Source organism: Aythya ferina (genome assembly GCF_964211825.1).
Source record: "Aythya ferina genome assembly, chromosome: 32".
NCBI classification, from domain to species: Eukaryota; Metazoa; Chordata; class Aves; order Anseriformes; family Anatidae; genus Aythya; species Aythya ferina.
Window position 1 is genome coordinate 1,720,927 of NC_140329.1, and position 12,910 is coordinate 1,733,836.

Below are 12,910 nucleotides of genomic sequence, written 5' to 3' on the forward strand. Positions count from 1 at the left end.
CCATCATTCTGAGGGACCTCGCAGCCAAAACTGGGCAAAGATGAATTGCGTGAAATTCAACAAAGTGAAATGCTCCTGCAGGAATAACGTTATGCACAAAGATATTGCCTGGGGCCAACCAAGCTAGAAATCAGCTTGGTAGAGAAGGACCTGGGTTTTCTGGTGGTCAACAAGATGAACAGGTGCCAGCCATGTGGAATTACATCAAAGAAGGCCACCAGCACCTTGGGCTTCATTATTACAAACCTTACCAGTACATTCAGGGCGTTGGTCCTTCCTCTCTACTGACCTCTGCTGAGACCAAACCCTATGTGCAGTGTCCAGTTCTGGGCTTCCCTGTGCATGAAAGACCTGGATGTAGTGCAGTAAGTCCAGTAAATGACACAAAGATCATTAAGAGACTGGAGAGTCTTCAGATGAGAAGACGCTGAGAGAGCTGGAGTGTTCAGCCTGGAGAAGAGAAGGCAAGGGGGAGGTTTTTATCAAAGGATCATAGAATGGCCGAGGTTGGAAGGGACCTCTGAAGATTGTTTAGTCTAATCTCCCTGCCAAGCAGGATCACCTAGAGCACATTGTGCAGGATGACATTCAGGTGGATTCTGAATATCTCCAGCAAAGGAGACTCCACATCCTCTCTGGGCAACCTGTTCCAGTGTTTTGTCACCCTCTCAGTTAAGAACTGCCCTCTCATATTCAGACAGAATTTCCTGTGTTTCAGTTAGTGCCACGTTGCCTGAAGGTCCTGTTGCTGGGCACAATTGAAAACATCTGGTTCCATCCTCTTGACACCCTCCCCTCAGATATTTATACACATTGATGAGGTCTCCCCTCAGTCTTCTCTTTTCCAGGCCAAACAGGCCCAGCACTGTCGACCTGTCCTCGTATGACAGGTGCTCCTCATCCTCTTTGTAGACCTCCTCTGGACTAGCTCCAGCAGTTCCATGTCCATGAATTGTGGCCACTGTGAGCCACTGTGAGCCACTGTGAGCTGTGGTGCCAAGCGCTGATGCTCAGCCCTGGCTTTGGTGTCTCCCAGCAGGTTCTGCCAGTGCCTGCAGCCACCAGAGTCCCCCAGCCCATGGGCGGCACTGGGTCCTGTCCTGACCTTTGGGAGATGCTCTGGCCACAGAGGGGCTGCCAGGAACGCTGGGGCTGGTGCTGCCTACCCACACATCCTGCTCCAGGTGTCTCTTGGTCCCTGCAGCCAAAACTGTGACTGAGGGGAGAGGACAGCCTGGCTGGGGCCTGGCAATAGTTTTGCAGTGGTGGTCGTGTGAGAACTTGCTGCAGTGCTGTGGCTCCTGTCCACATGTCTGACCCTGGGCTGGCCCAGCACCACTGCCCCACACACAGTCCCACGGCCCCTCAGTGTAGGCACTGCTTGGGGCAGAGGGCATCAGGGCTGGGAAATGTCCCCCAGCGTGGTCCCCATAACAGAGCTTGGTGCCTTGTCCCCCCACAGCCCTCCTGATCTGGCTGATTTCCCCCAGTGCCAGGCCCCTGACCAGCCCCAGCCATGTCTCACACAGGGGCTCATGGACAGCCTCACTCTAGGGTCTGCTGGGGTCTGGGCACGGGTGACACGGCTGGTCATTCCCCAGTGCAGGCAAAGATCCCAGCAGGAAGAAGGAGCCAGGCACATTTCCAGGACCAGCTCCCACCTGGGCAGTGGTGAATGCCCTCCCTGTGCTCTCTGCAGGCACGGAGATGACACTGCTGCTCTGCTGCGGTGCCCATGGGTTGACTGTGCATGGCTCTTCTGGTCCAGATCGGAAGCAGACCCTGTCAGCAGGGGGTCCCTGCTGTTAATCCCCTTCCCCAAGGCCTGTGGATGTGGCAGGAGACTGAAGGGATGATGGTGCACCTCTCCTATGCAGAAAGGTTGAGGGAACTGGGCTTGTTTAGCCTGGAGAAGACAAGGCTCCACAGAGTCCTCACTACAGCCTTCCTGTACTTGAAAGAATCATAGAATCATAGAATATCCTGAGTTGGAAGGGACTCTTAAGGATCATCAAGTCCAACTCTTGACATCGCACAGGTCTACCCAAAAGTTCAGACCATGTGACTAAGTGCACAGTCCAATCTCTTCTTAAATTCAGACAGGCACGGTGCAGTGACCACTTCCCTGGGGAGCCTGTTCCAGTGTGCAACCACCTTCTCTGTGAAGAACCCCCTCCTGATGTCAAGCCTAAATTTCCCCTGCCTCAGCTTAACCCTGTTCCCGCGGGTCCTGTCACTGGTGTTAATGGAGAAAAGGTCTCCTGCCTCTCGACACCCCCTTACGAGGAAGTTGTAGACTGTGATGAGGTCTCCCCTCAGCCTCCTCTTCTCCAGGCTGAACAGGCCCAGTGACCTCAGCTGTTCTTTGTACGTCTTCCCCTCCAGGCCTTTCACCATCTTCGTAGCCCTCCTCTGGACACTCTCCAACAGTTTCATGTCCTTTTTATACTGTGGTGCCCAGAACTGCACACAGTACTCGAGGTGAGGCCGCACCAGCGCAGAGTAGAGCGGGACAACCACCTCCCTTGACTTACTAGCGATGCCGTGCTTGATGCACCCCAGGACACGGTTGGCCCTCCTGGCTGCCAGGGCACACTGCTGGCTCATATTCAACTTGCTGTCTACCACGACCCCCAGATCCCTCTCTTCTAGGCTGCTCTCCAGCGTCTCATCGCCCAGTCTGTACGTGCAGCCAGGGTTTCCCCGTCCCAGGTGCAGGACCTGGCACTTGCTCTTATTGAACTTCATGTGGTTGGTGATCGCCCAGCTCTCCAACCTATCCAGATCCCTCTGCAAGGCCTTTCCACCCTCATTCGAGTCCACAACTCCTCCAAGTTTGGTGTCATCAGCAAACTTGCTCAAAATACCTTCTATTCCTACATCCAGATCGTTTATAAAAATATTGAAAAGTACCGGCCTTAAAATGGAGCCTTGAGGAACCCCACTGGTGACCGCCCGCCAGCCTGACGCAGCCCCATTTACCATAACCCTTTGGGCCCTGCCCGTTAGCCAATTGCTCACCCATCGTATGATGTTTTTATTTAGCTGTATGGTGGACATTTTGTCCAGTAGGATCCTATGGCAAACCGTGTCAAAAGCCTTGCTGAAGTCCAAAAAAATCACATCAGCTGGTTTCCCTTGGTCCACCATACGGGTGATCTTATCATAAAAGGAGCGTATAAACAGGAGGGGAATGCCTGTTTACAGGTATTGGTAGTGATCGGACAAGGGGGAATGGTTTTAGAGTAAAATGGGAGATTTAGGTTGGAAATTAGGAGAAAGTTTTACACTCAGAGGGTGGTGGGGCACTGGAACAGGTTGCCCAGAGAGGTTGTGGATGCCCCATCCCTGGAGGCATTCAAGGCCTTGCTAGATGTGGCTCTGGGCAGTCTGCTCTAGTGCTTGGCAACCCTGCCCAAAGCAGGGGGGTTGAAACTAGATGATCTTTAAGGTCCTTTTCAACCCAGGCCATTCTGTGATTCTGTGATTCTATGATTCTATGATTCAGTGTCTCTAGGTGTGGCCAGTTAGTACTTCACTAACAATGACATGAGTTACTGTCAGTCCTCCTTCCCTGTACCTGCTGGGTTCCCACTTTCTCCTCTGGGGTTGCATAGTCCTTGTTTACTTCTAAATACCTCAGATTAGAACTCACTTTATTCACAAAGATACCTGGATTTAGTACTCTCCCTTTGGTGACCCCACCTATTGTGACCTCTCAGTCTGTTGGGGCCCAGTCACTGCCCACCCCATGCACATGCTGTCCATAAAGATTCCCCTGGGCTCTTGAAACAAATTCAGATTCTTCTTCTGAAGAATATAATCTGGAAGTCACATGTGGCTATGTAATGCAGTGACCATTCACCATGTGAGATCTGTTCATCTGATTCGTGTCAGTATGGAACAGTGCTAGGGCTGCATGGTATGATGAATGAGACCTCCTGTCTTACATACCCTTGTATAACCACAAGTCTAAGAAAAACAGCATGGTAAATGTATATAATTCTTGTATCTTGCAAAGGAATGTTTTAGCAATTCGTGTCAATAGAGAGCTTGAAGGGAAATGTATTTGTAGGCTTTTCCTTGAAGTCTCTGATATCTGGGGGGTTTCAGAATAACTGCTAACTATTATGATTATTGCATGGGACACTATGCAAGTCTCTGATATCTGGCCAGAAGATTAAGGAGATGGGGAGAGCTGAAGAACAACTAAAAGACAAAGCTTGCAGGGAATGTTGTCCAAGTCTCTGACATACAGCCAAGTTGGACAAAGGAGAAGGACAAGAGGGAGGAAGACTATGAGCCTTCAGCACGAGAGACCCCCAGAGGGACCACCAGAGACTGATGCGCATACTCCAGTAGGAGGGTTTGGATTCTGGAAACTAATTATAATAACCCTGGTTTTTTTAGAAGTAGTAATGAATATGTATCAGCCTAGGAGCATAAAAATCAGCTGCTTGATGTAATCGGTGTGTGTCTTGGTGGAGCAGAGTGTCTCCCGGTGCACCCAGCACTGTTTGCTTACCTCTATTCCTTTAATAAATTGTAAACTTTGATTATAGTCCTATTTTGAAGACTGAGCCATTTATTACAACCATCTCTGCTGTCACTGCACATGATGGTCTTGTACCCAGGGCGAAACAGCAACTATTTAGGCCTATTGCTGGCACAATCTTTGGAGGAAGAGCCCAGTCTTCAGGCAAGATACTGAGGACATCCCATTTTATTACACAGCTGTTCTGGGAGAGTCCAGTTGGAGAAAGTCTTTAAGATAGACTTTGATACAGGCTTCAGGTGAGAGAATGCGAAGTCATTCCTCAGTATCAGCTGGAGGAAACCACGTATTTTTCTAGGAACAGCAAAAGAATAAATACTAAAATAAAGACTAAAACAATAAATAATATCAAATACACAATTATTATTAAGGAAGCAATACCACACAAACTTGGAACAGGATATATTGGGAGTCATTTGGGAAGAGAGACAAGAACTTCATGAATACTAAAAAACATTCATGAAAACATTTTCCAAATGACATCCTTGAGCTCTGCTGCCCAGGAGGCTCATGTAGTGCAGGGGCTTGCAGATGGAAATGTAGCAGTCATAGGACATGACAGTGAGAAGAGAATGCTCTGCTGATATCAAGAAAAGAAACAGAAAGACCTGTGCAGCACATCCTGTGTAGGAAATGGCCCTGTGTCCTGGTTTCAGTTAGAACAGAGTTAATTTTCTTCCTAGTAGCTGGTAGAATGCTATGTTTTGGTTTAGGATGAGAAGAGTGCTGATAACACCCCAATGTTTTAATTGCTGCAGAGCTGTGCTTATTCTAAGCCAAGGACGTCTCAGCTTCTTGCTCTGTCCTGCCAACAGGCAGGCTGTGGGTGCAGCAAGAGCTGGGAGGGGACAGACCCAGGACAGGTGACCCAAACTAGCTAAATGGGTATTCCATACCATCTGACGTCATGCTAAACAATATATAGGGGTGGCTAGCCGGGGGAGGGGGCCGGACTGCTCGGGGTTAGGCTGGGCATCGGTCAGCGGGTGGTGAGCAATTGCATTGTGCATCACTTGTTTGTACATATTATTAGTAGTAGTACTATTATCATCATTGTATTATTATTATTATTATTATCATTATCATTATCATTATCATTATCATTATCATTATCATTATTATCATTATTATTATTATTATTTTCCTATCTTATTAAACTGTCTTTATCTCAACTCATGGGCTTCACTTTCCATTTCTCTCCCCCGTCCCAGAGAGGGAGGGGGGAGGGTGAGCGAACGGCTGTGTGGTGTTTAGCTGCCGTCCGGGTTTAACCACAACACCCTGCTGGCTGTAGACCCTTGTCCATGTCATGTCACCCCAGATCTGAGCTGAGAAAGATGACTCAGATTTTCATGTTCCTTGTGAGGCAGCTCTGTTGGAAGCTGGCCTGATTCCTGGTGAGCTGGCAGCACTGCTCGTATGGCATCCCTCGTGGTGCCCAGGCCCTCTTCCTCGTGGGCATGGCTCACTCAGCAGGTTCCCAGTCTGCCCCAATGTGTGGGGTTATTCTTCTTCTGTTGCAGGACTAGGCTTTTCTCCTTCTAAATGTCAAGAGGTTTCTCTAGGCAAATTTCTGCTGTTTCTTTGGACAGATGCTCCAATGTGTCAGCTGTTAACGTCTGTAGGCAGATGGCTCGCCCTGATTGTGCTGTCTTTCACAAGATAGCAACATTGGCAGTTGCAGGAGAGTTTGGACAACACAGGAGTAACTAGTTGAATGGAATTGCAGCACAGATTCGCAGAAGGCTTCAGCATGGAAGGCTGCCAGATTCTACCTTTACTGTGCTTCCTTCTCATGCCTTCTGTCATTTTGTTTGGAGCTTTGTCCTAAATGTTGCAAAGCTTTGCAGGGACAAAAACAGAAGGGCCAAAGCCTAACTAGAGATCAGTCTGGCTGTTACCATCAAAGACAATAAAAATGTTTTAAGGAATACACAAGAAGGGGAGGATTAAGGAGAATCTTCATACTTTATTGGATGTGGAGGGAAACATTTTGACAATAGATGAGAAAAAGACTGAGGTATTTAATGCCTTCTTTGCCTCAGTCTTTAGCAGCAAGACCAGTTGTTCCCCTGGTACTCAGCCCCTGAGCTGGTAGATAGGAACAGGGAGCTGACAAAGGGGTGACACTTCTCTCAACTTCTTCACTCTCCCTTTCTCCTTCTCCTCCCCTTTCTCTTCCAGGCTAGGTACAATAGCTCTTAAAGCTTTCAGTATCCTGGGGATGGTCAAACCAGCCTGTTCCTATTGTGATCTCCTGAATGTGCTTCAGCTTTTGTTTAAAGTTAAACAAGTATTTGAGAGTGCCATCCAGAAGTCTGCCCCAAGGCAGGAGATTTAGTAGAGGCTAGGAGTATGGGAGGATACTAGCAGGCACCTAGAGCAGTGAGCACATGCAGTGCTTTGGAACTTCACCCCTGAGCAAGTGCAGAATCCTAAAAAAAAATGGTGAAATGCATGAAAAGGTGTTGTGAAAAGACATAAATTGCTGCAACATGCTGGGGCTTTTCCTATGTATAGAAGACACAGCCAATGCTACTCCAAGTCCAGTGACAGGCCCTCCCGCGACTCCACCCTGTGTGACGGTCCCTGCAGCCACTCCAATTCCTCCGAAAGGCCCTGCAGCCACAGCAACTCCTGCGATGGGCCCTGCAGACACTCCAACCCCTGTGACAGGCCCTGCAGCCACTCCAGCCCCTCTGATGGGCCCCATGGTTGGGCCAGAGAACCAACCCATGCCACTATTAGTTGCTCCTATATGCAAGAGAAAACAATGGATGTAAAAAGTGTTTATTTTCTTTTTCTTAGAAAGGAAAGAAACTCCTGTGCAGGCAAGAATGCAGGAAGAAGACAAGGAATGCTTCAACAAAGTTGGGCCATCAAGGAAGAAGGAGGGCAAAGAGGAAGAGATCAGAGCATCATCAGTAACCACAAGACCCCTATTCCAGGGCGAGCTATGGGATTTGTGAAAAAAAATCAGTCATCATTTAGGTGAGCACACTGTCACTTGGCTGCTCCAGTGCTGGGAGAACAGGGCCAATAGCCTGGAATTAGAGGGCAGAGAAGCCAAGCAGCTGGGATCCCCCTCTAGGGAAGGGGTGATTGACAAATCAATTGGCCCTACCATTTACCATGGACTGACCCAGACTGCCCTGCAATGGGGGAAGCTCCTGAACACCTGCAATACCTTGGTGACATCATCATGTGGGGCAACAGAGCAGAAGAAATATTTGAGAAAGTGAAGGAAATAATCCAAATCCTTCTGAAAGCTGGTTTTACCCTAAAACAAATGTCAAGGGACCACCACACTTGATTGCCATGCAGGCTGGCCAGGGTCAAGGGGACCACTGATCGAGGACAGTCTGGGCATCGGTCATTGGGTGGTGAACAATTGCATTGTGTATCACTTGCTTTGTACACCTAATTATTATTGTTGTTATTGTTATTATTATTATTAATCTCTACCTTATCTGTCCTTTTAAACTGTCTTCATCTCAACCCATGAGCTTTACAGTTGTGGAGCTGCAGGGGCAGTGAGCTAACAGCTGTGTGGTGCTGAGTTGCTGGCTGGGATAAACCACAACGTCATGTTTGACAACTGCACATCAATACCACAAATCACACTTCTAACATCAGTCTCTCCCATGTTCAGCGAGGAGCAGTTGCTGATGACTTCAGTCTGCTCCAAACACCACACCCCAGGAGAGACCCCGATGACTTCAGGAGCTGTCAGCCCTGAGGCCTTGGGGACACCTCGAGGGAGCCCAAAGGCACAGAGCAATCGATGTTATGGTTGGGTGCTGTGCTGCTGAGCTGGGCCAGGCTCCTGGGCCCAAGGGGAGCTCCTGGCAAGTGGGCAGAGCTGCAGAGAGACAGGACCAGCTCCTCTGCACAGCACTGCACTGTCTGCAGCTCGTGTGGGGAGAGAAGGAGACAGGGGCTGGAGGCAGTGAGGAAGGCAACAACAGAGAGCAGCATGTGACAGGACAGATCTACAGAGTCTTGACACCGTGAGTCTCTGGCAGCAGGGCAATGCAGATGGGGTTTCCAGACGGGTCTTCTACAGCTGACACATCTGATGGCTGATAGCTTCTCTCAGGATGGCTCTTTCTGTTTCTCCAGCACAGAGTAGATGTTTTAGAGAATGGCATTGATTTTTCAAGAGGAAGACCAAGGCAGGGTCTACCTGAAGGGTAAGAGTTTTTCTGCAGTCTGTGCTTGCAAATTCTTGCAGTGGAAGGCAGGCAGGCTTCATGGTAATGGGTTGTTGGGATTGTACAGGAGACCGAGACTCCTAGAGCATTGCACTGAGAGATCAATGTGTCAATGATGAACTTCATAAAGTCCCTTTCCACACCTCAGCCCACAGACTGCACCAACACCATCTTTGTGGCCCTCTCAGGTTTTATCCTAGCTGATCTTTAGGAGCTACAAACCCTCTGATGCCCAGTGCCCTGTCTTTGTATCTTCATGCCAGAACAGAACACACAGGATATGCAACAAGCATGAGCAGTCTCCTCTGCAGGCAGAGCTGCAGCAGAGGACAATCTGCTGAGTGTCCATCTGTCCCTCCCTGGCCTTGCCTCCCCTGGCAGCAGCACAGTGCCATTCCTTCTGGCTTCTCCACCTGGCCATGCTGCTGCTGTTCTGGTTTCCAGGCTGGCTGGGGATGGGGGTTTCACATGCCCATGGAGTGAGCCCTCGTTGTGCTTGGGCGAAGGGAAGTACAAGGACAGGGTGAGGTGTCTGGAAATGTGCACTTTGAGCCTGGATTACTCTGCTCTCAGCAGTGTTCAGGTCCTTCTCAGGTGAAACTCTGATTGCAATTGTCCTGCAGCTCAAAGAGATGTCAGCACAGGGCAGCTCAGACAGGCACTGATGGACAGACTGGCCATCCTCCCTGAAGGATACTCTGCACTAAAGGGACAGTCCCTTTGCCTCTGAGGATCTACAGGATTTCACTTGTAGTGCAGCAGAAATGCCCAAGATTACTGCCTTAGAAAAAGACCTTAAGTGCTGGGGGGGGAATTGAGAACAAAAAATAAAAAATAAAAAATAAATTTTAAAAAATCCCCGAAGATCTGCTCAGCAATTGGTTGAACTATGAGCAACAAAGGGGTAAGGTTCTTTGATATCATCACTACATTTTATCTGAGATATGTTCCTCTTTACCTCATGCTATAGGGCAGGACTAATTCCTCTGTTGCCTACAGCAGAGTCCACTTCTCCCAGTGATACCATCAGGCAGCATGAATCAGAACTCCTGAAAGTGACCTGCCAAATGTCTGCCTGGAAGGGTACAAGTATATTGGGGGGTTTAAGCTGAGAAATAGAATGAGTTTTTCTCACTAACTCTGCAATAGCTTCTCAGATAAGTCTGCTGTAACTTGGCAGTGCTTTCTCTTCCTTGGGCAGGACCAAAAGACCCAAACCAGCAAATGGCCAACAGCAGCTCTATCACCGAGTTCCTCCTGCTGCCATTCGCAGATATGCTGGAGCTGCAGCTCCTGCACTTCGTGCTCTTCCTTGGCATCTACCTGGCTGCCCTCCTGGGCAACGGCCTCATCCTCACAGCCATAGCCTGCGACCACCGCCTCCACACCCCCATGTACTTCTTCCTCCTCAACCTCGCTCTCCTCGACCTGGGCTGCATCTCCACCACTGTCCCCAAAGCCATGGCCAATTCCCTCTGGGACGACAGGGCCATCACTTATGACGGGTGTGTTGCACAGGTGTTTCTGTTTGTACTTTTTATGTCCGTGGAATATTCACTTCTCACCATCATGTCCTATGACCGCTACATTGCCATCTGCAAGCCCCTGCACTATGGGAGCCTCCTGGGCAGCAGAGCTTGTGCCCAGATGGCAGCAGCTGCCTGGGCCAGTGGCTTTCTCAATGCTGTCCTGCACACGGCCACTACATTTTTCCTGCCCCTCTGCCAAGGCAATGCTGTGGACCAGTTCTTCTGTGAAATCTCCCAGATCCTCAAGCTCTCATGTACAGACTCCTACCTCAGAGAAGTCAGAGCACTTGTGTTTAGCTTTTCTTTAGGCTTTGGTTGCTTTGTTTTCATTGTGGTGTCATATGTGCAGATCTTCTTGGCTGTGTCGAGGATGCCCTCTGAGCGTGGCCAGCACAAAGCCTTTTCCACATGCCTTCCTCACCTGGTTGTGGTCTCCCTGTTTGTCAGCACCATCATATTTGCCTACCTGAAGCCCCTGTCTATCTCTTCCCCATCCCTGGACTATGTGTTGGCAGTTCTGTACTCGGTGGTGCCTCCAGCATTGAACCCCTTCATCTATAGCATGAGGAATAAGGGACTGAAATATGCACTGTGGAATCTGATATCTTGATGTGTTTTAGAAGAAATTATTTTTCAATCATCTTCTGGAAATGACTCATAATGTCACTTATTATAGGAAGAACCAATATTCTCTTCTATATTCTCTTTGTTGTTGTTGTTGTTGTTTCGTGTCTTTGAGTATGTATTGTTAGCATTAGTATTTTTTAGTTTTAATTTAGCTGTTGCCCAATAAAATATCATTATTTTTCCCATTTCCAATTCAGTATGTACATGTATTTCTGAAGCAGCTGACAGGTCATCCCTTGACTCCTGGCTGGGATCTATGCCTTTAGGCTCACATCTGCCAGTGTCTGTGATAGGCCAGCAGATGCACCTGCTTTGCACATAGTTTGTGAGATCCTCTCTTCCTAAGTGCCTGGAAGGCCCCATAGAGGAAGACGTCTTGGATAGCTGTTGTCATGTCAGATGTTTCAGCTTTGCCTAATTCATCCTTCAGGGCTGCTTTCAGTTTTCTACACAGAGGGGGCCACTGCCTCCCAGATGCCCGGGGGAACATAAAGCCTGCATGAGAGCCTGGAAGAAGTTACCCTGGGTCCATAGAAACCATTCTGTAACCGAAACTTGTAAGCAGGAAGTGCACTTTTGTGGTGTTGCACAGCTGCTGGGCACATTGTGCAGAGTGCTCCTACAGACCTTGGTGTCTTTCTCCATGCTGGCTTAGGAGCTGGTTCTTTCTCAGGCATGGAGTAGTCAGCAGAGGTGAGACAGATACTCTAAATTCATGAAAGCCATCAGAAAACTGCCCCTAAGAAGAAGGCTGATATGGGCAAGTCAGGAAAGCCTGACCAGGAGAGATGAGAGATTTGATGGAGGGAAGAGGAGCTTGGATAGCAGAAGATAATGATTTTGAAGAGGTAAGAATGTTCAGGTAATGTTGATCCCACCATAACACTGACTTAAAGCAGTCGTGTGAGGCCCTTAACCTATTTTAATCTGTAACATTAATCCCTAAACCAAAATGCTACTAAACTCCCTGAGAAGAATACACTACTCTAATGTTTGACCACAGTATCCCTTAAAGCCAAACTTAGTCCATAGCCACTTTCCATTATGCTTCCACTGAATCTTGCTCGCCCTGATCCCTGCCTTTAACACTAGCATTAAAATGCTCTACTTAACCCTAGTCTTCTTGCAGACCTAAACTATTGAAGAATGGCTCAAAGAGCAAGGGCACGGTTCTGTTATATATCGAGTGGTAATTCGTGTCGAGAAAATGGTTGATATTAATAAAGAAGGGGGAGATTTGGGAATGTGGCCATGGGGGTTGGAAAACCCTGTGATTGAGATAACACCAGACTCTTAATGATGAGGCCAACTGGAATATAAAAGAGTTTAGAGGGAACAAAGAAGGGTGATTCAGGAGACTCCATGCAGTCTCCGGTTTCTTGTTCTCCAGCTGGTTTCTTGTTCTCCAGCCGTTAAGTCATGGATGTTTCTGGGTGTTTGCTGTTGTTGTTACATTCAAAGTTGTTTGACCAATGAAAAGTTGTTTTGAAAAGAACTACTGTGGAGAGAAGGGTATAAGAGGGGAGCCTGCCCTCAAGATAAAAAAGGCAACACGATGAAGTTACGTCATCAATAAAGAAGCAGGAAAAAGAAGTGAAGAGGAACAGGCTGGCAGAATGGAGACCAGGACGGGAACAGGCACTTTGATCACCTCATGAAGATAGGTTCAGCCAGACTCAGCAAACTGCTCAGAGAAGCTCGTACAGAAAGTCGCTGGAAACGGGCGCACTGGAGCTGGAGAGAAGCTTGAGCTGAGAGAAGCGGACCCGTGCACACAACTGCCTCTCGCTGGTAAGCAGTTGCGCATTATGGGGAATCATACGTCCTTAGGAACAAAGACTGTCCTGGTATCCTTACAGCGTATTCTCCTTCTTAACAATCAGACAGTTTATGAGCCTGAAATATGGGGCCAAATAGAGGTCAAGGTGTGGGAGTCTGCAACTAAAAACGACAAGGTTGCAGTGGGATTGCTCGGCACCTGGCGA

At 48.4% G+C, this 12,910-nt stretch overlaps 1 protein-coding gene across 1 annotated transcript; it reads left to right on the forward strand.

Annotated features, from left to right (window-relative positions):
- Positions 1-9,993: 9,993 nt before the first annotated feature.
- Positions 9,994-10,908, forward strand: LOC311425624 (olfactory receptor 14A16-like; the record flags this gene model as incomplete). Its single annotated transcript, XM_084501565.1, has 1 exon — positions 9,994-10,908. One exon carries the CDS (start codon positions 9,994-9,996, stop codon positions 10,906-10,908), a length of 915 nt encoding a protein of 304 aa, XP_084357691.1.
- Positions 10,909-12,910: the final 2,002 nt, after the last annotated feature.